General features: G+C 38.5%; 2 protein-coding genes and 1 long non-coding RNA gene across 20 annotated transcripts in view; 2 read left to right on the top strand and 1 right to left on the bottom strand.

Annotated features, from left to right (window-relative positions):
- Positions 1-14,574, top strand: part of CLTA (clathrin light chain A) — a 35,612-nt gene extending 21,038 nt beyond the window's left edge. For 2 of the 17 annotated variants that reach the window (XM_075137343.1, XM_075137356.1), the window contains 2 exons: positions 3,334-3,388; positions 13,737-13,809. In XM_075137343.1, coding sequence (XP_074993444.1) covers positions 3,334-3,384 — 51 coding nt within the window. In that variant the 3' untranslated portion in view covers positions 3,385-3,388; positions 13,737-13,809. Of the gene's footprint in view, positions 1-1,247; positions 1,587-3,266; positions 4,014-13,096; positions 13,466-13,733 lie in introns of those variants that run through there. The other 15 variants (XM_075137353.1, XM_075137358.1, XM_075137354.1 and 12 more) reach the window with 12 other exon arrangements.
- On the bottom strand, positions 1-25,105 carry GNE (glucosamine (UDP-N-acetyl)-2-epimerase/N-acetylmannosamine kinase). Of its 2 annotated transcripts, none has more exons than XM_075137337.1 (12): positions 24,937-25,105; positions 19,618-19,826; positions 16,283-16,734; positions 14,977-15,129; positions 14,319-14,531; positions 13,539-13,626; positions 12,220-12,430; positions 8,466-8,595; positions 5,189-5,410; positions 4,007-4,189; positions 3,225-3,341; positions 1-2,492 (listed from the first exon to the last, which is right to left on the bottom strand). In XM_075137337.1, exons 2-12 carry the CDS (start codon positions 19,779-19,781, stop codon positions 2,257-2,259), a joined length of 2,169 nt encoding a protein of 722 aa, XP_074993438.1. In that variant the 5' UTR covers positions 19,782-19,826; positions 24,937-25,105; the 3' UTR covers positions 1-2,256. The 2 variants fall into 2 exon arrangements, with proteins under 2 accessions (XP_074993438.1, XP_074993440.1); XM_075137339.1 differs by having other exon boundaries at positions 16,496-16,734; positions 24,937-25,025.
- Positions 5,404-13,465, top strand: LOC142075661 (uncharacterized). The gene is made up of 2 exons (XR_012670979.1): positions 5,404-6,907; positions 8,673-13,465. It is a non-coding gene; the product is annotated as an uncharacterized LOC142075661 (long non-coding RNA).
- Positions 25,106-27,629: the final 2,524 nt, after the last annotated feature.

Here is a 27,629-nt window from a genome sequence, read left to right on the forward strand (position 1 = left end):
TACTATGCTATTAAATTTTATTTTCTTTAATTCTTTTTGATTTTATAAACCCACAAACTTCTCAGGGAAAACTACAAAGACTTCTGCACCACTTCTGCACATATATAGGATGTTCCTGTCCAGCTGACATAGAAAACATCTTCAAAAGCATTCAAAAAACCATTTTCTTAATAGGACTAGATGTTAAAAGTGTATAAAGTAAAACTTTTCAAATATGTTTTAGTCTTTCGTGTTTTCTCTATACCTATACCCTCCCTTCAGCTGCTGGGGAAAAACATATCAGGAGTCTGAGATATCAAAAATATCCTAGCTTCAGGATGTCTGGAAAGCAAAAGCCTGGTCCCACTTTTAGTCAGGCATTCCTTGTGATGTTAGAGGATGGAAAGATCAAATGACAGGTTCTCTGTTAGAACCTTAATAGTGTTACTCCTGACTTGAGCTACTATCACTGTAAAGCAAAGCTGATTTCTCCTTGACCTGCTCATGGAACTACTGCTCTGGTATTGAAGTTACTGGGAATCACCAAGTAAACCAAGACACATAGGAAGAGGAATGAAGAACCCCTGGTGACATAAAGCCTACTATAACTTTGCAAACGGTTAAGAGCCAGTATTTGCTGATTCTGAGGAAAACTATGGTATAGAGGCTGCACAATTATTCCTGGAGATATCAGGAAGAAATCTGGTGGTGTTTCTAAAGTCTGCTACGAAGATGTGAGTTCTCAGTAAGCATTCCTTGTGGAAGAGAGGATGAAGTGAAGGCAACTTCTATAGATTATATCCCAGAATTAGCCGGTAAAGTGGTTCACTATAGTAACAGCTATTCAATCCAAGATTATTGTACAGCAGAGGGCAGTGGTTGCAGAAGGTTGTTTCATTTTGGTTGGAGGAGAAGTTTGAGTGTGGAAATAGCCCCTTTAATTCCCCTGTACTAGTACATTACTGGGCTTGAGAATACCATCAGTGGTGGCTGAGCTGAATGTCAAAACAGGCCATTAAATGCAGGACAGAGGATGATCTTGTGACCTTCTCCACAGGTATCTTCTTTCTGGGATAGCTGATCGGTTAGATGGGTCTGTTTTTCAGTTTCTCCTTGTGTCAAATAGTTACTACTACAGTATCTTGAAAGTATGCTAAAAAGCAGCTGGATAAAGACACAGCTATATATCAAGAAGACTAGTTAAAGAAACATAAACCACTCAAGGCCTGCCTAGGTAAACCACGGTATTTCACATACTTTGCTCCCAGGCTTCTGAATGTCTTGAAGGTGAGGATGAGGCTCAGATTTGACTTTCCATCCTGCGAGCTGATGGTGAATGCAGGAAAAGAACAGTATACCTGCAGCCATCAGAACTGCTGAGGAGATGCACTATGTCGCTCTGCAATGGAAGAGATTTCTTGACAGGTAGAGTCTTTATGCTCAGATGCAGCACATGGCTGAAGTTAGCTGAGTTAACTGGCTACCAAAGAATAAACAATCCCCTCTCTACTAATTTAGCAGACAAAGTAGTAGACTAAGTCCCTTGAGAAAACGCCAAACAATAAAATTCAAATAATTTACTGTTGGCCATAGCCAGAAGACAAAGATGCTCACTGCTACACTTGTCAGTTTGTTTGGACTGCTCTGCGGGCTGTAAATTCATTAGACCATGATCTTTTCTTTCATATGCAAAGCTTCTAAAATGGGACTCTGCCCTCTAAGGATGATGTAATAAATAACTGCCTCCTCCATGAACCACAATTTCCAGATGCAGTCTTTTTGATTGTAGAGGCAACTTCCCTCGTTTCTACCCACTGAAATTACTACCTGCTATTGGTGATTACATCATATTTACTTCGTGAGTGGAAGCCTGGAAACTGAACAGCTGGTCACATTGTGGACTTCTCATTTCACATAGGTGGGAAATGAGGTATGGATCCCCAAATGTTAGCTCTGATTTGACACGCCATACACATATTCCCCACCATACATCAAGATATGCTTATAAATAATTCAACTGCACTTAAAGCAACATATGGGTTTACCAACAGAGATGATTAAAACCAACAGAATTGCACATTAGTTCCTATGAAGTCAGATGAAATTTAGGAAAAATACAAACCGATATTACCTTAATTGGGAAATGCTGAAGTAGTCACTAACTAGTCAGAATACTACTCTGATTCAGTAGCTGCTCTCAAAGAAAAATGTTGGGCAAAGTATTCCCTCCACCCATTAGAAATTTGAATAGTCCATTTCTATAATTCTTCCAGGTACTTAGTATATTCTACGTGTAGTATAATCCAGTACCAGGCTAGCAGCTCCAAGAAGAGCAGGATCTGCTAGATTTGAGACCACCACATCCACAGTTTTAACAGAGGACAGAGCCTGTCGATTTATCACATCTTTGACAGCATTAACATAGTGGCTAGCTAGAACTCCAGAAAGGATCACAAGAGAGGGGTTCATGGTGTGCAGAATGTTCACAACTCCAAGGCCTAATGCTGTCCCAGCTGAAAAGATAAAATAAAAACAAATTAAGTAAAATACTCAAAGCAGTCTAAGCATTAGTTGTTGAAGTAGGTCTGTTAACAGCAAATGACACTGTCAGGGAAGTGTTCTATTCCATATGGCATATAGAAGAAGTTTTGAGTTTATGTTACCAGACAATATGAGTTTGCCATTAATTTTTCTTTCAAAAGTAAAAGAAAAAAAGGCAAATTTATTGCACAATAATGCATTTTCCAATGATACAGATGTGAAAGACAAAGCAATGCATTACTACTCTTGTAAGCTAAGAGAAAATAGGAAAGCATTATTCTACCATCTTAGTGCTATCAGCTATGTATGAGGAAGAGGACTGTGTTTAAAGCTAGTAAAACAGTAAAATATCCCATGTAAAGTAATATGTAAATTGCCTTTGCTTGCTCAGACTAGCCATTCACTTGCCTACAATGAAATGTCCCCAAATTTTCCAATATGAGAATATTGAGACCTCACTTTTTTAAAACCTATCTTCACAGAAACTTTTCATCTTCTCATTTATTGGAAGAGAGACTTTTAATACACACTTCTACTCACATTTCTTCCAACATTTATATTTAACATTTCATTACCATTAGTAATTTTATATAGAGAGGTCCTCAATGTGTAGAGTTGTGTTTGTAGTGTTACAGTGCATTACCATTTCTGTATCCCCAAAAATCTAATCATGGGAGGGTTCCCACTTTAGGCTATGTTCTCACCTGTTCTGAGAATGCCGTCTGCTTTTGTGTTCCCAAGTTTAGCTGCTTGAATGAGATGTGCAGCACTAACAATATCCTCCTTTTTCATTGACATTCCTTCTACTAAAAGCAGATCCTCTGTTTGAAGAGTAGGAGAGAAACCAAGAGAAAAACATCATGATGTGGTAAGTCAAGAAATGGAGGGTGACAAACAGGCAGTTAAGATCTTTACATCTCTTTTACTTGCACACTGAAGCCTGAATCCTTAGCAATCTGTCCAACCCCGAGTTTAGCCAAAGCGGTCATATCCATATTATTCAGGGAACTACTTGTAGAAGCAGGGCATCAAACTCAAACAGTATGGTAATTCACTAGTCTTGTCACCCCCAAAAGTTAATAAAATAAAATATAAATGTTCTCAAACTTATCTAAGAGAAGCTATTGCTGAAAGACAATCACTGTGAAACCAAACCTCAGAGAATCCTTGTCAGATAACCTTACAGCATGCTTAAAAAGGAAAGACTAAGCTCTGCTACATGCTTCTGGTAATTTTGAGACCAGTGGTTCCAAATGTGGGTTGCCTGGGTATTGCCATCACTGAAAAGGAATTGTATTGTACTATGCAGGTTGTGGCAGCTCCTGGGTTGGCCATACACAGGAATCCTATCTGGTTGCCTGTACACCTATTCTCATCTCCTTCTAGAAAAAGATTGCAGGTCTATTTTTCTTAATATCATCTGTGCAAATTTCTTCCTATACTGCAATTTAGTAATCATGTTTTCAAAAATAAAGTACATAGATACCATCATGCAGTTTCTTAGCTTCTCTCTGTAATGCTATTCCAGAAGCATATGCTTCTATACATCCTTGGCTACCACACAGGCACTCTGGTCCATCTAAAGATACAACAATATGCCCAAGCTCAGCAGCACAGAAAGAACTGCCATGGATCAATTCATGTTGATGAACGATTCCACCTCCAATTCCTGCAAAGACATGAAAACTTCTATGATTAAAAAAAAGAAAAAAAAAAGACAGTTTTTAAAGGCCCCAATTCTGCAGGACATTGACATTTGCTTATTCTAATACAGACAAGATAAAATATGTGCATCAGTGGTCTTCTATGCTGGAAACCAAAAATTACTGGTTATTGAAGAACTCTTCTCTGTTCAACACACCGAATAAGCAAGCTCATAGCTCCCTCCTATTCATATGTGTGTATCAAAATGGTATATAATGCTTCCCCTTTCTTAAAAAGCCTATGGATGGTACTGAACTACTATGACAGATCTTTTACGCTTGTGAGTCATACTCTTTAGGCACAAAACTAACCTTTCAAGTGGCCTTAAAATTTTCCATTTCAGAGGTGTTTTAATGCAGTATTTAGACAGCTAAGCCTGTGTGCTAAAGAGCCAGGACATTTAAATCTGCAATCCTCTGCTGCCCGTTCCCAAACCCTGGGTGGGAATCCATCAGCTAGTATATTGCCACCATTCTAAAGGACTATATAGTATATACATACACTATATATAACAAAGGAGGAAAGTTACGCCACCTTTGCATTTGAGATATAATAAGCATCATCTCTCATACTCAATTGCTTATCTTCTAGATTCATATCCTGATCTGACTTGTATTTCTGCAGCTGGAAGAGAATTAAGCTATAAAGCTGAAAAAAGCAAAATTATTCCAGCTAAAGTTGCTCAGATTTTCCTTATATTGAAAAAATGGTTTGCTTTCATGGCTATATAAGCAGGACTTCTTTTATCAAGAAGCTTATGCTATGCAAGAGGTTTCATTTACCTGAAAATTAAAGAAACAAATATATATAGTGGCAGGTGGATTTTTCGTTTGTTCTTAAACCAAATAAATATTAGGGTTTTGCAGGCACAGTGGTGGTGTTTATGCTTTTAAGATCAGCTGAGCCTCTGAATGATGGTGCTGATATTTTGACTTTGGGTTTCATTGAACCATAACATACCCACCTGTACCAGTAATGAGTGTTACAAAATTTTCTATTCCTTTTCCATGACCAAATTTCCTCTCTGCTAGAGCAGCACAGTTTCCATCATTGTCCACCCAGACTGGCAGGTGCAGAGCATCAGATATTGGAGTTCTGAGATCCACAGAGCTCCACTCCTGAATGAGTTTTGTAGAGTGAAGCACAATTCCTTCTCGGGGGTTTACCCGTCCTCCTGTGGAAATACCTAAGTTGCAGAAATACAGGAAAGAAAAATAAAAACTAAGTCAGTGTAATACTTTTAATTAAAAGATCTGTTTTTCTCTTTGCAATGACAAGTATTTTTATTTCTAATACTAGGCTTTGAAGCAGAGCGTGAAAGTAAAAATTTCTAAGTATTACTGGCAGTGCAATGTCTGACATGTAAAGATAATTCATAGAACTCCATTACTTTAATCACAATGCACCCAGTATCTTAAGACTAACTAGATGGGTAATGGTTAGTGTTAGAGATTGCAAGCACTTAATACTTGTGTTTCTTTTTAGTTGTGTATGAAAGACTTACAATAGCAAACTGTACAAATAAATTGTTCAAACCCTGGAACAGTAGAAGTGTCCTGAAATTCGCTCTAACTCTCAAGATATAGAATGACTAAAAATAATCTCTGGACTTTGAGTAGTAATTTCTACTTAAAAATGCACTGTTTTCCAGAAAAATCAAGACTGTGTTCAGAGATTTGTCTACTGAACGGAATAATGGCTAATAATAAACACTATTAACCAAACCAGTTTTCTCTAGCTCGAAAGGCTTCCAAAGTTGATGGGCTCTGTCAGGATCTCTGAAAAGTAGGCCACTCTACTGTGGAGGTATTTAGCTTTAGACAACAAAGTTTGAACATTTTATCTATTGTTCTTGTACAGAGATTATATAATTGTGTCACATATCTAAAGATTTTCAGAAAAAAGAGTCCCAGGGTTAACATTGTAATAGAAAGCAGCACAAAAGCTACAAGACAAGCAGCTGAATTGAACATTACAGCTGTAAGACCCCCCCAAAATCTCACTTTGTACAGAACAAATCTGAGAACCTGTCAGCAAGTACCTAATAGAAATGACATCCCCAATGTCAATCTGTGAAAGTCTCCCTAGGATTTTAAGAGCCAAATTTTTATTACAACAAAACCTTATTTAGTATTTAGTTGCTAACTCAGCAATAGCTTAGTAAAACATGTCAACTTTACCTAAACGCCATAATTCTATAATTGATTGTAAACGACTATGGGAATTAGCAGAAGCTATCTCTTCATCCTCTTCTCTCTACTATCAGCTCCAGAAAGATAACTTAAATACTGCCTAACAGCAGTAAATAGATAGCTCTCACAAGTACCTCTCTGCAACATTTGTGTATAGACCTGGATCTCCTTTGGTTTAAAATTTGTGTTTTGTAAAAGTAAAAAAAAAATTTCAGTAACAGCTGCTAGTCTTCTTCGGGCTTGATAGTCTTTACTTTTCCCCCATTTTCATAAAGCTGTTTTTAATATAAATGCTTTGTTTTGAGTGAAAAAAACCCAACAAAAATAACAAAATTGAAACTAACTGCAGAGCTGTTGCAATCTAGACTTATTTGATTATTAAGACAAAAAGATGTTGAAAATTATGATTTTTTTACCAGAGTCCTACTTTTTAATCACTCTGCAAACCTGTTTTGTCTTAGTGGGACTTCTTCAATCGAAGTTATGCTCATGTAGGTATTTTGACTGCTGACAGCAGTTTATAGGACTAAAAGGAGGAAAACACTTTTTTTCATTGCTTTCTGTTAGTAGCTCTTTCTCCTTATTCATTTCCAATGGTTATTACTTTTACCCTTATCTATGATAGCTGAAGAAGGCCAGGGTTACTGATAAGAAGTCCAGCCCTTCTGCTCAATCTTGCAACAAATTCTCCAAAAAGTTATAGGAACTCTCCATCTTATGATTATTAGCCGTAACGAAATGACTAGAATCTAATACATTAATTATTCCCATAGGAATTATACGTCATTCTTTAAAGAGAACTTTCAATTTCAGCTAGTATTCTGATTCAAACTGTGAGTCTGAATGAGGCAAAGAACAGCTAACAAAAATAGCCAGGTAAGAAATTTCTTACTCTGTAGCACAACTTTTCCCTTTACTACTCAGTAATTGAACAGTAAGCAGTCACAGAAGGAAGGGGGCTGAAGAATAAATAGGAATGTAATTCTTGTAAAATGACAAACAAAAGGAAAGTTTTTTCCCCATATATAAACCTCTGTAAACCAGTTTATGGTTTCATTATCCTAATAAACACAGCTAACTGTAAACTGTTCTTAGATACTTGCAATAGTGACTACTGCAGAGTTTACCATCTTTTCTACAGGAACTATGAGGCTTTCAAGATGTCGCATTTGGACAGAATAAAATAATCTGGGTGGTTAAGTCATATGTATTACCCAACAGATAGTCTGAAAGATTTGATTTGAAGGTCTGACATCATTCTTCTTATGGCTTTGTGTACTTAACATTGTTTTGAAAAATACTTTTAAAAGAAGTTCAAGTTAAGTTTTCTTCCTACTATGTGATTCAAGTAAGTTTTGGTCTGGAGCAAACTACTTTTCTTTTGGAGCATTTCTCAGCTAAAATGAGGACTTTATGTCTTCCTTAAAAATCCAGGATACATTAACTGACACCTTAATAAATAACTGTAATACCTGAGACCAAAGCTCCCAGTCATCATTAAACTGAAGACATCCTGTCTGGTATAAACACACAGTTTAACTTGGAACTCTACTACAGTATAAGTAAACTGGACATTAATAAAAAGGTTGCTTTTGTTTCTGCTAGCTGCAAATTTAATCTAATGTTTTAGCCTTTTTAGTCTGTCCTAGTGTAACTGAGGATTCTGCTGCACAGTTGATCCTGGCCATAAAGAAAGGCTTACAGACAGTAAAGGAAACTTGACTCAGCTGCAGTTGTTTCAAGAGCTGTTTCAATATACACTAAGCATCTGACTCACAATTCTGAGACTGCAGGGAGCTTAAAAATCCACAAAATCTATATACCACACATTTTAGATACAGTTTAGATGTAACTTAGCAGATTGCTTTTATGGCTGTTACATACTGGGGCAACTTCAGTCTTTACAGTCAGCTTCTGATTTTCATATAATTTAAGAGCTTAAAATACACAAGATCTGTTTTAGAAAGGTGTTTTAAACTAATCAGTAGTGATTTCACTTCATGCTGAAAAACTTGGATGAGAAGACAAAGTTAGTATTTCTTAACTTACCTACTCCCAAAATTCTGCAGTTCACATTTACTGCCTCCGATGCAGCCTCTACACACATCTTTAGAATTAATTCTAGTCTGTCTTCATAAGTTTTAGGGTTGAGCTGGGTATACTTCTTAACTATTTCACCCTAGAAATTAAAAACAACAAAACATGCCCCATAGAAATGTACTTCATGATGAAATTTCTCTTCAATTTAAACTACAGGTCAACTTGAAAATGGACAATCGTAACTTCTCTCTTTTAAAAAAAAATACAGATGCATGCCTTAGATCTTGGTCCTACAGGCGGTTCTGTGCAAATCTGAGGGACAAGTTTGCAAGATTAGGCATTACATTCTGCTTCTGTAATCAACCTCCCCTGTCTGAAATAAAATACATATTTTAAGGAATACATGGATCGTGTAAAGAAATACCACAAGAGCTACTGGCACTGTTGTTAGGAGTAAACCATGATACAGCAAAACACTTAGTAAACCATGATGAGCAATGCACTTAAACTCAATACTATAAAGCGTTAAAAAAAAAGTAAGAGCAGCAATTGCTAAAAAGGACAGAAAACCCATAGTGTTTGAAGAATAAAATGTTTCCGATTTGACTACATGGAAGTTTTGCATGGTGTGACAGACACTGCTATTTTACCAGCAGGAAGAGAGTCAGCCAAAGAGAAATGCTAGACATTTCAATGCAAAATTTACTATCCTTTCAGAAATAACTTTTCTTCTAAGCAATTGTACTTCTGAGTCACTTGAAATATTTCTGGAGTACCATCTACTGTGATGTATGTTGTATGGGGGAGGGTGGGTCCAGGAGGAAGGGATTATTTTCAACCCTAGGAGTCGTGCAGTGGTAATGAAAGCATTCATTATACATGCCTGAATCTGTGGGTACTAAGGAAGTAATCTTAATGTAATGTTAATATTGCAGGATTAAGCCAGGAAACCGCAGAAGCTATGCTGTTCAGAGATGTTATTCTCCCTATTGTATCCCCAGTACTCTACAATATATCTAAGTGAACAGCAGTGTATTAATACAGCTAAGCAAAAAGGAATTACAAAGACAGTCTATATGCAACATGGCCGAGTCATTGTTGCCGAAATAACGTAGAAAATTCCATGACGTCAATGGTTTTGAGTATTAGATCCCACCATTACATGAGCAATAGGGTTTGGGAATTTTCATGATGTTTAGTTTCTTCACTTCTGGTTTGGAGGGGAAGGGGAATCAGAGGAAGTTATTTTGGAAGACAAGGTTGCAGCAAACATTATCAGAAGACACAACAGCTTTTAAAAGGAGCTTTTGAAAACTCAGTTATTTTCTTCATGAAAAGAAAACTACACCTTCAACTCTGCCATTTCCTGTTAAATGCTTACATCTGTTGTGTAAATTTAATTATGAAAGTTTGATCCTTTTCGCTCTTGACTTGCTAACATTTCAACTTTCATAAATGCCACCTCAAGCTACACTCTGCAAAATGGACAGGATTTTTTAAAATTCATTTTTTTCCTGGCTGTGTTGGCACAAAACGCAGTGTCAATTTTACTTCTAAAAAAATTATACTTTTAGAAGTTTTCTGTAAACTTAAAGATGTACCAGACATCTCCTTTTAAAAAAATGCAAAAATTCTGGACCATATCAAGTCAATTTACATAGCCCTTCATTTTTCTGCAGGCAACTTACTTTTCTCTCTGGGTAACTATGTCTAACTGATCTAATTATCTGGAAGTAAACAGTGTAAAAGTAGGAGTAATTGTCCAATCCCATCGAGAATAAAAGCCAAAGACTTCTCAACATGAGTTTTATTCACATCTTTAAAGTGCTGCAGAGTTCAGGATTTTTATAGAGCTTTTTTCCCCCCAAACAAGAAGACGGGTATGTAAACGAGTTAAGTTCTTCAGTCCTAACTATCCTTTCATTTATCGACCTTGATAAGAATTATTTCAAGTATTTTTATACCATCACCAAGTAATTTTTATCCCATAAGCTTGACGCTCACAAGTTTAAATAGAAATTTTGTGGTTTCTCCATTGATCTGGATAATCAGCTCATGGTCATGGGTATATTTACTGTTTCACTATACAATGCCTTTGCAAGTGATCTGGCACCAGATTGATACTGATGCCATTTTGGTAGCCTCACTTACTGTTTTTTAAGACCAGGTTTTTTTATGTTTGCCGAGTATGAACTTTCATCTTTCTAAGTTAGCTGTCAAACATTTGTAATATGTTGTCTATGGCAGAGCTATGCAAGCAATGCATACTTATTAGTGCTATGACACAGGCAAAGGAAAGCTTCCGACTGTGCCATTACCAGAGAAATGGGTTGAGGAACTTCTGAGCATGGAGACCATTAAATCACACGGTATCCCTAAATCTGAACATCTCTCCATACAGCCTTTACAAGGCTATAACTTCAAGTCTATTTCAAATGGGTAACTTTTACAGAAAGAGAGGCACGTCAGACTCAAAACTCACTCAGTCTTTAAAGTCTCTATGGATTCTAGTGTATGTATCAAATTCTACTTACTCTGATGATGGTATTAAACCATCAAGCATCTCTTCTCATACATCACAGGACACAGTCAACACAATTAAAAAAAACAAAGCAAAAACTTGATAGGAATTTTAAAAGATTGTCATACAACTCAAATCCACCACCCTTTTCCAATGCAAGGAACTATAATTCAGCTGGTTTTAAGTGACCTTTTTAAACCAGTTCTTACTATTTCGGCAATGAAGACACCATACCCTTCCAGACTATCTATTCCAGCCTTCTCTTTGAACTATTATCCAGCTAAGCTGGATAATAAGATAATAAGAAAGCTGGATAATAAGAAAAACTTTAAAATAGTTTTCCCTTCTAATGTTTTAATACTTTACTACTTGTTCACGCACAAGTGAATCTGATTTTTCTCTTCATGGAAGAGGCTTCTACATATCTGAAGGCTTTTTTTTCCCCCCCAGTCAATTTCCTCTTCTCTAGATTAAACAATTCTAGTTTCTTCAACTTTTCCCTGTTTTCCATGTCTGTAATAATTATTGGGTTTTTTCTCCTGATTGTCTCTCCAATTGGTCTACATCTCTGTGGCGTGATGCATTACACTGAACACTGTTCCAGCTGTGGCTCAGTACGTCTTACTGATTATGCTTCTATGCAGGAAGATACTGAGAAGTTTTGATTACTGGCTGTTCTTCTCTTGGTAGAAGAGGTGCAAAAATCTGTATCCTGAATCCAGCCACCGTGAACCCATACTCTCCCTCAATAAACTGCTTTGCTAGATGCTGGTTGTTGCTCAAAATGGTTCCATGTGTCCATTACATGGCTGTGGAAGGCAGCGGGAAAGTAAAAAGACTGCTTTTGGAGCATTTCCGTTTTTTGCTTGACATACAAAAAGTTGCAGGGTGAACTGAGCCACCTTTTATGGGGAACCAACACATCTGAAAGCTGTCCTGTTCTTCAAGGACTGTATGACTTCCTACAGAGAGAGAGCAGCTAGGACCATGTACCAGCAAATGGGCTTTGCTAGTTTAACAGCAGCCTTAGAAGAGCAAACCAGCAGGCAAATTGTATCAAGACTGTATGAGAGGTGCAACAAATGAGGGAAAAATCTACTTTACCCCTCAATAGCAAAAGCCAGTAGGACTGCTTTATTTTGGAGTTCTTTTGCATCATAAACCCATATCCCCACTGTAGGTACAAAACCACACAGCCCAATGCAGTCTGCAGAATATCTAAAAGCACAACAGAATATTTACCTTCATACTGACAATTGCTACTCGGAGATTTGTTCCACCTAGATCCACAGCCAGAGCACTCTGTGTCTCTAGAATATGGTCAATATCTTGAGAGATATTATCTTTGACAGGAGGAAAACAGAATTTCTTTTGCAATGGCTCTTTAAGGTCAATAGATTTGAGGAACTTCAAAATCCTTGGAACAGCATTACCATCTCCATATATTTTTGAGCTATAATATGAAAAAAAAATCAATTTAATTGGAAATACACTGCAATCTATAAAGTTCTTTATATGACTGAAGGCTGTTAACACTATGTCGTTAAAAAATTATGATACGGCTACTATGACAATACTACAGCTCACACTACTCAAGTCTCTCATGGGATATGGTAGGTAGTGTTAGTAATTTGAAGATCACATTACAGACTGTCCAAGTTGGGCATTAGCTCCATTTTGGAATATGAAATACGGAATGTAGAAAGCTGGAAAGCTAATGATGCCAAAAAAAAGTAAATAAAAAGAGTTAAGAGTTTAATGAAAGGACCCACATAATAAAGCTCTAAAATTATGGAAAGTTTATATACGTGCTACGTGTCCAGACAAGATGTACTTATCACACAGATGACAACTACATAATAGTAAATGGTACATTCATGTCAGTTGTAACATATAAATCTGGTTTTAAAATATCATCATACATGGTGTCAGACATTTGGTATTACAGAATTCGGTTCTGTTACTCTATTGAGGTTCTTAAGAAATGTATTTTTGATTCTTGTCTTTAATTAGACAAATATTATCTCTTGAAGTTTCTAGGAACTTACACGTTAAAGAACAGAGGGTCAATACTGTATGGCTGAAGAATAACGAAAAGCATCTTGCTATAATCCTGCAGCTCCTCTGGAAATTTGTACTCAGGACTCTCTACGTATCATGCCTGAGGTCAATCCAGCTATAAAGTAGTGTGTCCTTCAGGCACAAGTCAAAGGTAGGCAGACAGGATGCTCTCCCCTGTGCTGCTCCTATGGAATAAGCTCTCTTCATCATGCTAGCCTAAGCTAACATATAAATTTTGTCCTCTTGATTTTCTGTTGGATGTTAAATTACTAGTTATATCAAAACATTACTAGTAACATTTTGCTCTATAAATACTAATCTGCATACCGGACATTGCACTATGATTCTGAATGAGGCATGTGAAATGAAAAATAATTTGTAACCTCAGACTAGTGCATTAAAAGCGCTCCAGTCAAATATGATGAACGACGTTGGGACTAAATGACTTTTACTCTACTGCTTTAACATCCCCTCCAATGAAGCAAGATGAATGTACTTACCATGGATACTGCTTACCAAACTGCAGCTGTAGAGCATGCAGAATCTTATCCTGGGTATCAGCATCACGAACGTGAAGAACATTTTCACCTAGGTGACAAAAGTTAACGTAACAGGACAGGTCAGCTCCTCAAATTACATTAGAGGATAAGAATTGCCTTAGAAATGAAGAAATAATTATTTTTGTTTCCTCTAAGCAGGAAAGACTCCAGTCAGATCGACACTGCTCTTCTATGTGCCTCCCCTTGCTACCAAGAAAGCAATGGTGACTCCTATGATATGCTGCCATGCATTACAAAACACTACAGAGTAGAATATTAGCTTTCAACAGAATTCTATTATTAAATTTAAAATGCACGAATAAAAATAGGGGGTAAATGGCTATTTGTGTCATATCTGCATAGCTGTGAAATACCACAATACAGTTACTTCCTGAAGTGGTGAAAAGTTCATATTTTTTTAAAGTGAAATATTAATACATGCCAAATATCACACTAGCTATAAAGGAAAACAATTAGTTGCCTATTCTGCTAAATGGAATCCACTGCAAACGGAGATATATTTTAACTTGTCTATCGATAAAAGCCTTATTATCTTACATAAAACACACACGCAGCACTAACAGGATACAGGAATAGCCAGTGAAGGTTTAAAATGGGTCAAAAATTATGTTGCACTGATACTGCAAGATGGCCTCTGCCAAACATTCATTTGACTTTATCCTGTGGAACACAAAAACCTCAGAACCATGAGGAAATTAAAGTAGTTAAGCAAACATGTACCTGTTTCTCTTCCTGTCTGACGTGTCCCCAAGTTGATGACAGGTGTACCAAACGCTCCCACCTCTCTGACACCACAACTGCTGTTACCAATCATACAACCAGCATGAGCAACTAGCTGAATGAACTGGTCAAATGGGACATGCTTTACTGCCCGAAAATTGGGATGATGTTCAATGCCCTTCTTCCTCATCACCCGAACCATCTCTTTACTTCCTACAGAAAAACAAGAAGTAGAATAAATGATTCAAGTCCTATCGTTAAACTGGAAGTCCAAACATGCAAAGGAGCTAGTAGCTTTTCACTGAGTTGCCAATTCTGAGTTGTTTTTGTTCTCTTTTTATCCTCATAGTGTAAGCTGCAAAGCTGGGCACTTAAGCCCAAGTTTGATCCCAAAATCCACTGCAAAAATCTTTTTGTAGTTTTTAGTTAATTTAAGAGGCACTAATATTGCTTCTACATGTCACCTGGTTTCCCTTCATCTTCCCACACTGAAAAGCTGAAATGTCCTCCAGCAATGTAAACATGGAGCTGCAGCAGATGCACACCTGATGCTGAGACCAGCTATTTCCATCCGGGACAAAGGCACTCCATAAGAACCATTGAATGCTTTAAAGACTATCTGTTATGAGCCCCCCTGTCATGAAGGTATTTTACTCACCTGCATCCACATTAGGGAATAGAACAAGTGTTCTCTTGTTGAAGGAGATGAGTGCATCTAGAGTCAGCTCAAACATCTTTATGGAATGTTTAATATCTGTGGTTACAGGATGTTGCAAAGCAACTATATAATCTCTGGTTTTGACATCTTCACCTGTCCAAATGGAGCCCAGGAAAAGGTTTTTTATTAGCATAAAATAGTAAGAGGAAGGGAGGACACACTTTTGAAACTACCAATGTGAAAGCCTCAACGGTCAAGGCACTGAATGGGATAACACATAAATTTCAATGCAACAATAAAACTCAAGGGAGTATCAGGAGGATCTAGGTTGTTATTTGCCTATCTAAGCAAGTCTTATAACTTTAGAGACCACTACCTAAACCCCAACAAACTGTTAACTTGCAGGCCTACATCTAAAGCTTTGCAAGACTTTATGAGGGTCAAGAGCCTGTTCTCACACCAGTGTAAATTTGGAATAACACGAAAGCCCCGAAGCTGCTAAGGTTTTCTGTCAGTTCTCCATGCTCAAGCAAAGACTTAATTCCCATTGCTTTAAAAAAGTTAGTCATACTTGTTTTAGTACATTTGATAAAAAAATTTATCTGCAAAATATTCACCTACTGCTCAAAGAAGATTCCAACTTCCAACTACACAAGTTAATGTGCCGCATAGGAGATTGCTTTGTCAAAGATAAAAAGCAAACACAAAACCCCATTGTTTACAGGAATTATTTGTACGTAAATGAATATGAAGCATGAAAAGCCTTTGGTGCATGTTGCCCTGTTGCACTGCATTCCTCAAAAGAATGTTCATAATATAAATTCCCTTTGATTTTTTTTTAGATTAGCCCTGAACAGCTCTGCTTCTATTTAAATACATCCTTTATACCACAGTAACTGTTCATATAAGACTGTTCCGTTTTTAAATTGTTCAGCTCAGAGAAATTACCCATTTAAGGAGTTATTTTTTTGATTTGGCAAAAGGACCAGATGTGTTTACTAGGACAGATTTGTAGCTTTCCAGCTATACATGATAGAACACAGATCAAAAGAAAAAGAAAATGTAGAAAGAAAGAAATAGTAGATACTATTACGAAATATACTAGTTTTTTGAGAAGAAGCAGGTTGATGCTTGATAATCATCTCCAATTAAGCAAACTTAAACTTATTAGCAAGAAATCCATCTGCTTCTTTCCTGTGCTTTTCTCAGAGCCACTGGTCAACAGATCCCATAGACTGATAACCGAGTTACTGAGTTTGTCTAGTGTTGAAAGTCATATGAAAAACATAAAAGGTGTACTGCTCACCTAGCCACATGCGTATAATACTCATGTAGTCCTTATTTTTGGCAGAGAGAAGCTTGTCATATGAGGGACAGCCTGCTAAAAGGATGCGGTCATGGTCTTCACACATCGCTATCAAATGCTGCTCTGCACTCCTTGTGCAGCACACGTGGTAATGGGCCAGTTTGGTTATAGCATGTCTGATAGAGTCATCAATGGTCCCACTGACTTCCCCACCTTCAATGTGAAGAATGCGAATATTCATCAGGGCTGCAGATGTGGCCAGGGCCAAAGCATCAAATCTGTCCCCGTGGACTATCATTATGTCAGGTTTCAGGCGGTTCAGGACATCCGGTAACTTGACTAATGCAAGGCCCACTGACTCCACCATAGCTGCCTCATCCTCCCCTCTCACAATGGTGTGCAATCTTGTATGAATATCGAAGTCATCTTGTTCAATCATACGATAGGTATTACTGAAGGTAACAGGAAAAGGGTTAGAGTAAATACAACTTGGTTTTACAGCAACATAGCTTGACAAAACAACTGCATATTAGAATAGTTGTACTGGGTTTGAACAAAGGCCTGCTTATCACATCTCCTTCACTGACGAAACAAGTTTTTAAGATTTTAACGGAATCTTCTCATCCATGTGAAGATCTTCCCTCATATTCCAAGCATCAAGTTTTTCTAGACACCTTTAGTGAGGAGCCTTGCTGAACATGTTCTAGAAACCCTCAGAAATCAAATTCTTTGTCATGTGTTTGCAGAGCCTTTCAGAGAATAGATATGGCATGATTTCCTTTCAGGAAAGGTATGTTGACTCCTCACCAATATATCAACTTTGCTGGACAAATGTATAAGTACAACATATATGATGCAAAGCTGAGGTCTGTATGTTCAAGGAAAACATTTTGCAGCTAGCATGCATTTTTCAGATTCTGTATTTGAGTTGTATAAAGACTTAGATACTCATAGACTTAAGAACTGCACAAAAAGGCCTTACGTTCAAAGGAAACAGGCTTTCGCACTAAACGAAAAAGGTTTTCCACACGTACTACCAGCTTCATTCCATAATGAGAAAGTTAAAACATTCCTCGAATACTGAGAATTGTTATTGTTTACAGTTAAGTATTTGAAATATGACAGATCATAGATCTGTGTAAGATTTCCTGTCTTCCACATTCAGTAAACGTGACCTAAGTAATCTGCACATTCTGGTTGGAATAAGAGAGAAAAAATCCCGAAGTTTTCCAATTTTGTCTTCAATTCATCTGACACATTCACTGTCTTATTCAAAGGATTACACTTTCAAACTGATTTAAATCAGATTTAATTTTCATTAAATCCACTCCGCTACTCACATTCTCACGATTTGCAAGCTGAGCAAAGATAGCAAAGACTATAAAGTGCTCCAGCTCAAGTAAAGAAGCACTCTCCATTCCGCGTAACTAAAGAAAACCCTATATATCTACTCAATTCTGCTCACTGCTGTAACACACAGGATATATTCCTACAAGTAACTTGTCAGGTAATTTGGTTTTTTGAAAGGCAAATCCTTTTTATGTGACTAAGTGAAGCGGCTCAGATTTTTACAGCATAAACTGCATTAAATTTCCAACTCGATTTACAATTACCCTTCATAGACCTGCCTTTGTCCCCTACTATGTGCATTTATCTCAAATAACTTTCTTCTCTCTTCTATATTCTTTCCCTTCTGAAAGATCAAAATCTAGGGAACAAACAAGACTGCATTTTTGGTGTTTTGTTTCTTTTACTATCCTCCAAATGTTTCAGTATGAAACATTTCACAGGATCACTATCATTTGAATTCTGCTACTGTTGATTACCCTGCTCAAATCACGGGGACGCACACGTTTCAAGGACCAACTAATTCTCTAGGATCCCCCAGATTAAGGAGTGCAGGGCTAAGTACCAAGAAAACCCCCAAGCAGTACCAGGGTTTAAGAATACTTACCACAAAACAACTAACAGATCAAAATCTCTATTGCTTTGTGCATTACAAATCATTCACATCAGAGAGACAGGTGTTAAACACCTTGGAATTGGAAAAGTAGTATTTCATATTACGTTGCACAAGTCTTGCAGACAGCAAAGGGTTCAGGACTATAGAAAAATCCGGGCCATGTTTCTTCTCTTCAGCAAATGAAATGGGATTACCTTATTTCTCAAATCAGACAGGATGCAATTCAACATGCTAACCTGGCAAGAAGTTTGATTGGGTTTTTTGGTTGTTTTTTTTTTTGTTGTCTTTTTTTTTTTTTAAATCAGGTTAGTTCTCTGGTGTTGAATTTCCCTTGCCATGTCACGTTATTAGATGGAAACAATCTCCAGGACAAAGCAAGGAACAGAGAACTGAGAATGGGCAGCAGTGGACCTTCCTGTGTTAGTAGTTTGAGATAATATAACTTCCTCGCATCCTAACTTATAAAGTCCCGAAACTTCTCATTGGAAAGTCCAAAAAGTGTCTTTACTGGAAGATATGCATAACATTTCTAAAAGCTCATCTATGCTGATATGCTCCAAGCCTTATGCAAAAGTCTGATTTTGATGTGCAAAGCAAGGGTCTTCCTATCTATTTCACCTACTGGGCCCAATCTGGTAAATGCAGCCTAGGCAAAACCAATGAACAACCACAACACCAGCAAGAATATGCATGCTGTTCCTTCTGCCTTTTCCCCAGCAAATAGGAGAATATTCACCTTCAATGTGGGAAGTTCTTCCAAAGGAAGAGATTTGGACCAAGACATTCCATCCTCCCAGGCAGGTGATCTGACTACTTACTTATAGGGTGTTATAGAGGGGATCCTAACCTCTCCTGCCAAACCATACCTAATATATCTGTCAGTTATTCATTTTGTCAGAAAAAGACAACCACCCTTTCCTTCCTCCACAATCCTGGAAGTAAGAACTCACAATATTCCCCTAGGATATGGAATATATAAGTACTTTCTCCAAAAGCGGAAGAGCTGCAACTTAAAGTGACTGAAGATTATCCTTTCTCTGCGAAAATTAAAAAACTATAGCACATTTTCATTCAATAATCACCAGATTCTTAGCGAAATCTGAATGAATTGAGTTTCTCATTTCATATAGTCTGTGATCCTGTTGAAGATCATTTACACAAAACTTTCTAAAATTCCAAGATTGATTGGGGGGAAAAAAAAAAAGAAATATGCAGTTTTAGAAGGAGCTGCAAAATGAAGTAAAATCTGAAAAAAATATGTACAATTTTGTTGTGTACATTCACAATGACAGGGATTTTGTTACCTAACATTCATGATATTATTGCTAACACCGCAGAAACAGATTGGCAGAGATACAAAAATTCACCTTACCCATAGTCATCAATCAGGTGGGAACCAAGCACTACAACATCAAGGTCAAAGAATTGTGGTTCTGCCTTAATACCAAACATAATGGGAGCTAATTTTGAATAATCAGCACGGTTGCAAGTAGCAACACAAACACGAAGTTTGTGGTTGTTTCCATTCTTCTCCATGACTTTCTTTTCTTTCTGTTTTGAAAGATTTTTGAAATACACTTCCTGAAATAATAGGGGGGGGAAAAAAAAAGAAAAGAAGCAGCATTAATAATAATCTTTATAGCAAGTAAATGATACACTTCATGAACAGCATACACAAGTGCAGCCCAGAATTGGGGACTCATACTAACTCATCCATCCATAACAGACAACTGATACCTTACAGTACTTATCATTAGAAGATTTTAAAAAGGACAGATTTTTTTTTTTTTTACTTAAAACTTACTTGATTTTAATACCTCTATTTCTATAATTAATATATAAAAATTCTATATAAACAATATTTAAGTATTATGAAGTTCTACTGCAATTAAACAGTAAAATGACTTTTTCCTGTTCAGATGGAAACTTCTGTGTAAGTAGAAAAATTATTGATGCCTTAGTAAATGAAGGAAAAAAATCTCATATTCCAAAACCACACAATGGAACAAACTGCTAAAAGATACATCCACCGATAGACTCTGTGAACAAAAATAGAAAGTTTTTGCCCAAATCAGTTTACGCATCTGTTAAACACACTTTGGTGAGGTAAAGGGAGTTAAACATTGACTTCTAAACCCTTCCACACTATTTTGCAGGCCAAAGTACATCAAGATATTCAACTATACATTATTAGATTACAGTAAGACAACTTTTGGAGGCAAATAGACATGCAAGGATGTTGATTATCATCAGGCAATTTGGAGGCTATTGGCTGACAATTGAAATGCCACAGAAACTCTGTATTTTTACGAGAAACATCAACAGTTACTGTAACAAGACATTTTCTCTAATCCAATTTTAGAGCTTGTTTAGTAGCTGATTAAACTATGTAATCATTTTTAATGTTTACCTATCCTGTGTTTACCATTTTGCCTTGGTGTCTTTATTGTGGGTTTTATTTTCATTTAGCAATTGGAAAAAACATTTTAAAGAAAAAGAAGAGCCTATTAAAAAAGGATACAGCAATAACTCCCCCCAAATAACCCAAATTTCCCCTCTCCCCAAACAGAAACTACTAAGTTGGTAGGAGAGGGTATCAGACCAGCTATTCATAAGTTTTTTGTTGTTCTCCTTCCAAAAATAACTGGATTTTAAGTAAGTACTGTCCTTTCAGTATGAAGTCTGACGTTATGTCAGATTTTTACTCCAGTTTAATGGCAAATAAGCTTTTTCCAGATTAATGCACAAGGATTGCTCATCTCAGATGGAGCAGTATCAATCTCTCTACTGGTTTTGGCAGCTAGAGAGGCTCTTTCTGAGAATTTGCTATGCAAGCATGATAATACTGACATCCAATTTCATGCTCCTTTTATATTACATATAATTTTTTTCAATCAATTTTTAAAAGAAAGGCTATTGTGACATTCCACTCTTATGAAACCTACAAAATTCAGCAACTTTTCACAGATTTCCCTATTTTTAACACAGATTAGTTTAGGTTTTATCACACATAATGAAACAATGTTTTGGTAAAATAGTCATGTTAGGGTGATTAGGAATCCCAAGTGGTCAAAGGTAAGAGACATTTCCAGTCTCTACTTGCAATCCGTTATAGCTCTGCAAAATTATGACTGGCAGTGATGTTTTTTCTGGTTTAACTCCAATAAATATGATTCCTGAGAGAGTAGTTTACACTGCCTTTCAGAATGAAACTGAAGTGGCAAAAAGCAAAGATGGCTGCCATGACTAAGCTCATAAGAAATGACATTTCTCATTTACTCAAGCAAAGCAGCTATGGCTATGCCAACCACCTCAGTAGAATAGACACAGCCTGGAATTTCAGCATTTGACTACTATCATGACAAATTAAGCTGAGTTCTATGGATTCAGCTGTAAAGTAATAGCTATTATTTGGCTTACACTGAGCCCCTTCATTTGAATTTACATTTGAACCTTACTTTAAAAGTAGTATGTTAATTAATTACTGTTTTACATTTTCAAAGGGTCAGATGATAATCCTTCAGGCAAATTAATTATTTCCTCATGCTGAAAACATCTGCAGTTATGTGCATATATGATGGCTGTTTTAATTTAATCTAGTCTTTCTTTCTGTCCAACAGGCTTGAAATATTTTAAATGTATGTAAGAAATTCAGTACCTCATGTTGAAAATGTAGAGAGTACTTTGCAGGATTTTGGATGCTGTATATAGGTAGGTCAGAGAGCATGTTACCCTGTATCACTGACTTAAATCTGAAACCACATTAGCTAGATTCAGATCTAACAGAACCACTGCTTTTTCATTTCTAAAACAACCTCTTTTTTGGAAACAGTTCTGAGCAGGACATCCTGTCATTGCGTATGTAAAAACAGCTACTAATTCAAATTCATGTTCAAGATGTGAAGGCCACTTCTGACATCCCTATAAGCTTGCCTTTGAAACTGCATGAATAATGTTAGTATTGTTAGAAGCAAACCCCTCACAAGACTCTTCAAATCAGCCACTGCTGCATACATATTCTATACTACATAAACTGAGAAGCCAAAGTAAAAGGGCACAGAATAAGGAAGTAACAAAGTGAGCTTACACAAAGTCTGCTTACTGCAAGTTACCTGCCTGAGCTAGAATCATCACTTCCCCTCTGAAAAAGCAGTTATCTCTTCATTTATGCAAAGCAGGCTTTTAAAAATCAGAATAGTTTTCTGTCCTCCTTGATCTTCAAGCAGTGTCTAAAATTCTAGAATCCTTCAATCCAAATCCAGAAAATACCATCTCCTAAAATAATAAGTCTGTAAGTTGTTAAAAAAAAAAAAATCTTATGGTTCATCATAACTACAGATCTACCAGAATTGAATTGCTAGATGACACATCTTTCTGGCCACACAGATCACATTTAGTTACAGTTGCTATTGGCTGTAATAATGGTCTTCTGAAATAATTTCGGAGGTAGATGTGGAGATACTTCAAAGGCATATGAACGGACCAGAATTCATGCTATTTGTGCATTTCAACTTCTATTAACGTTAGGTTTCAGTAAGCCCCAAAGCAGAATTATTTTTAGTACTGCCTTAAACCTCTGTAACACAATAGTTTCAAAAACTTGCAAGTAAGCTACACGCAGGCCTTGGTGCAAATACAGTTTTTCTATTGCTGTCAGTTTTAACACGTGTTTTTCTGAAGAACCAAAATACTTACCCTAGCAAAAGGACTGATAACAATCCAATATAAGTGTTAACTACATGGGGAAATTAAACCAGCTTATTGTTTTTCAGGTTAAGTTGGATCGTGATTTGTAAAGAAACGTGATGTATTTCTACATCACAGTTTAAAAACAGACAGAATTCTATCGTGACTCTGACCTGTTCTGAGCCTGTGAATGCAAAAATAGTTCTGTATTTTCACATAGCATTCACTGTCAACAAGTAATGGCAAAGTCCCTTCAACCATCAACAGTATATTCCTTCAAGCAGAACTGTAATGTCCTAGCGATACAATTTTAAGTTTGTTGCCACTATGATTTTAGAATTCATTAACAGGTTTTGCAGGCTAATCATCTCTTTTCAGAACTGTTCACTGAAATTCTTTTAAATAATTAATCACTAACAGTTGCCTCTTAGTTTCTAGGTGTTTGATGATATACTGAGTTTGATCTACACAGCCTTCTCTAGTCTGGGATCTTCCTTTCCAAAGTTCCTCTTCCACCATGCTGGGACTAGTCTAGTAATCTTCAGCAGAAAGGAGAACAAATAGAACAGTGCTCCATGAAGGACTACTTGAAATAATTAACCTCTACTTGTTTTGGTCTACTGCTCTTCCACATCCCATCTTAAGGCTTTTAGACTATTAGAGGTTCAAGGACTTTTTAAGACTGGGGAATTCTGGGCCAGATTTTACAGCAACCAAGTCGTTACTGTATCTGTTGGCAGTCTCAAAGGCATGAGACACCCCTTTATCAGTGTTTCACAAACAAATGATACCACCTGTATATTCTACATTCACATTTCTAAAGTGATGATTTTCAAAATCAAAGAGCCTGGAACACTTTTCTTTACAATCTCTACACTCTGCATATGTCTGTGTGCTTGTGGAGTCATTTGATCTTCCCACTTACTTTGCTGTGTGGTACGTATATAGGTTATTCTGCCCACACCATGTGCTACTACGTGTATTCATGCCACCCTTCTGGCGCCATTGCTTCCATATCGTCTGTATGCACACACATCTGGGGCCTGTTCCTGCAGCCCTATGCAGGTGACCATATACAAAATCAAGTCTTTCAACAACCCCCTCAACACATCTATGTGAGTGGAAAAAGCATTCTCACTACCAGTCTGCATATGTTTCTGTATCACGCTGTGCACATACTGTCACACCCTGTGCTGAGTCGACAAACCCTTCCCACCATTCCCCCCCACGAATGGGATCTCTTCACTGCCCCCCTTCCTTGTGTGTATGTGGGATCACCCTCTCTGCACCTCTTAAGTATATAGATGCATTTATTACCCTGCATCTGTACAGGCCTGCCCTTCTGTACCGCCTTTCTTCCACACCTGCAAAGTACCATTGCTGCTGTACACCCCCAATATACACTAGCACACACCTCTGCACAGAAAACCCTTCTGCCATGCAACACACATGTACATATAACCACGTGCAGGGTCATTTCTTCTATAGGCCTGTTAAATCCGTGGGTGCAAGGCCAGTCCCTCAGCACACCTCCAATATGCAAAAGTGCACACGTGCCTTTCTGTGCCTTTCCACTCTCCCCGATTTGCACACGTGTGCACACCCACACCTACGGCCATGCTCTTTACTTCCCCGGAAAAGACTGGTGCACACCTTTCCATTTGCAGAACCCTGTATCTCCCCAGGACACATACACGCACACGTGCCTTGGCAAGGCCGCTACCGCTGAACTCCACCACAAACCCGCGCACGTACCCCCGCGCAAGCCCACACGCTTCATACCCCGCCGCACACACCCGCGCAGCAGCGCCCCAGGCGCGCGCCAGCCCTACGCTGGCCGGGGCGCGCGACACCGCCCAGGCGCCGCGGGCGCAGCTCTTCCCGCCCGAAGACGCCCCGGCGCCGGGGCGCGGCCACCGGCGACTCGGCAGAGCTCCCGCTCCCGCCACCGTCCCCCCGGGCCGTTAGCCCGTGCCGCGCGCCCCTCCCCGCCCGGCAGCACGACCTGAGCGGCCCCGGTCCCTCTCGGCGTCCAGACACCTCGCGTAGGCCGGGCCGGGCCGGCGCGGCCCCGCTTCGCGGTCACCTCACCCGGCGCCGAGGCCGCAGCGGCGACGCTGGAACCGAGCGCACCAAAAGCCAAGGCGGCACGAAGGCCCCGCCCTCAGCAGGGCGGTCCCGCCCCGCCCACCTCCGCAGAGGGCTGAGGGAGGAGCGGACTTCCCCGGGGCGCGGGCAGCCGCCCCGCCCCGCGCGCTGTAGCTCGGGGCCGGCCGCGAGGTCGGGGCCTTCTCTCCTGGCCTGGCGCACCTCCTGCCGCGGGCCTCTTCAGAGTGACGGGGCGGGAGCCGTGAGCAGCGTCGAGCTGGACACCGCCCTGACGAAGGGCTCCTCACGGGGGCTGTCCGTGGTGGTGTTTGCAGGATCATATGCTGGTTTGAGTTTGCAATAAGGAACCGTATCCGTGTGTCAGGACAGCCTCTTACTATCGGTTTCTGTATGGAATAACCTGGTACAATACGCATCAGAGCAATCCAGTTAAAACTACTGAATGATCTTACAGCTTCAGTGGGGATTACCACCATGTTAAGAGTTTTAAAATGAGGGCTGTCCGAAAACTATGAACTATGAGGTTGGCTGAGGAGATGCAAAGCGAGGACAGAAACAGCTCACAGCAATGGATGGAAGAATAAGGAGGTTCCCTGACCTTGCAGGTTGTGAGGAGCTATAGCCCTCTACAGTTAGAGCACCTGCCTGAAACTCATGAAGAGCTTCTGGGCGTGCTGCAGAATTCTATGACTTTGGTGTTAATACAGCCAAGAATGCCTGCATTTCCTTAAATCCTGTTGACTTCATTGGACGCAATCAAGAAAGCTGTTAAGCAAGCTGTCAAGTATTGCTGATTATCTGTGTGTTTCAGTTAATTGTAAAGGAGATGTGTCTTGTTTTCTTACATTGGATGTGTTTTGGGGTCAAAGGGTCTCTTAGTAGTGAGATTACTGTGACTTGGATCCTGGTTCAATACCCTAGGCACCATGTGTAACAACGGCAACCTATGCCCACTGTATTTTGCTATGGAAGAACCTAAAGAAAACGTTTTGGTAGCTAGTGTCACACAATCCTAGTAAAATGAGAATTCTTCACCCATTTTTCTCCCTCTGATAAATCTCATATTTGTGTGGCTGAAACCTGACAGTCTAATGTGGTAGGGCCATCCATCTGATCAAGCCTGTGCAACATTCAGCTGTTTGGTACCTGCTCTCTGACACAGTTTTTCAGTCCAAATTGTATCTTTGTTCATCCATATAATATCTGAAGTGTCTCAAATCCCTTCTGCTTTCGCCCTGTACTTCTCAGAAAAACTAGCCTTAATAGTGACTCCTGTGTCTGACATACCTAAGAGAAAATAGATGCTGTCCTTTACTAGGAAGAAAAAGTTGACTTTTCTAGCAGTTACGAGTATTTGTTTAGAAAGGCTTTGAGGAACAAATACTGAAGCCTTCAACTAAAAAAAGATCTTAAATAGAAATTACGGAAATGTAATTTAAAAAGTTAAGTAAAAAACATTTAAGACTTGCCCTTGGGAATTTAAAATTCTGAATTGACTGTTTCCCAAGAGAGACAGAAAGAACATCTAATGGTGACGTTCATAAAGTCCTCAAACAGCTGTGGTCCAATGAGTCATAGCTCCTCAAAGCTCCTCAGTGTTTTGAGAATATTGCAGCACACCCACTTCTCAAATTACTTCTTAACTTGATATACTGACCAGAGGTAGTAAAAGCAACTGGAAGGCACCTTAGGTTCAATTCATGTCCCACTTAAGTTGTTTTCATTGTTCGCTGCGTCACTAGATTTTCTTTGTGCATATCGCACATTGCTTAAAAACCTATGTGCATTCTGAAAATGTCGTTATAAGTAAGTTTGAATTGTCTCCTGTAAATGCTTTTGGGTTATGATGAACTCACCAGTATATCTACAGCTGGTTTCATTGAAACAAAATGCTGAGGAAGAGCCTGAATCATATTTGAGCATGAGTGTATGAAAGTGTGTATATATTTACAAATTCGGAATTATACTAGTACCTATGCAGCTAGAAGCAACTGCATTGAGAGTTAATTATTCTTACAACAGCATCAGTGCATCTCTTGATGTATTTTTTCCAGAAATGTTCTAATGGTGTTTCAGCATCTTGCAGCACAAGGTGCAGAAAAAGGGGGAAAATTTATGCTCCTTTTCGTTATTTCTCCCCCACAGACTTCACATATTACATAAACAGGATGAAATTTAACTTGTGTTACTGAGTAAGCCCTGCCCCAAATCTCTCCAGCAGAAAGACAAATACTGTTGAGAAAGATGAGATGGGAGGAGAAGCCTCAGCCCATAATCTGCCTGCTCCAGTCAACCTTACCCTTTGCTGCTCAAAATCTCTAGTGACACTGTGAAGATGGCCTCCTGTCCTTGTCAAGCCCTGAGGCAGTACTGGGGCTCATTAGAGGAGTAGGATCTCAGTGTTCACATTAATTCATTGGCCCTCTTCTCAGCAAAAAGCTATGCAGAAATGGTAACAGCCCTGCAGGGACGGATATTAATATACAAAGTGTAGGGAAATGCTGGGGATGAGGAGCTTACTTCTTTCTAGAGTGGTGATGCTGCTTTAGATTTGAACAGAAGGACCAAGATCATCTGGTTTGGTTTGCA

The sequence above is a fragment of the Calonectris borealis genome, chromosome Z, assembly GCF_964195595.1.
Source record: "Calonectris borealis chromosome Z, bCalBor7.hap1.2, whole genome shotgun sequence".
Taxonomy (NCBI): Eukaryota; Metazoa; Chordata; class Aves; order Procellariiformes; family Procellariidae; genus Calonectris; species Calonectris borealis.

Excerpts from the sequence above, each read along its gene's own strand:
- GNE (XM_075137337.1), bottom strand. The coding sequence starts at position 19,781 with ATGGAGAAGAATGGAAACAACCACAAACTTCGTGTTTGTGTTGCTACT. Across the intron at positions 15,130-16,282 it reads TATTATACGCATGTGGCTAG|GTGAAGATGTCAAAACCAGA; the intron begins GTGAGCAGTACA and ends CCATTTGGACAG. Across the intron at positions 2,493-3,224 it reads AGACGGCATTCTCAGAACAG|CTGGGACAGCATTAGGCCTT; the intron begins GTGAGAACATAG and ends TTATCTTTTCAG.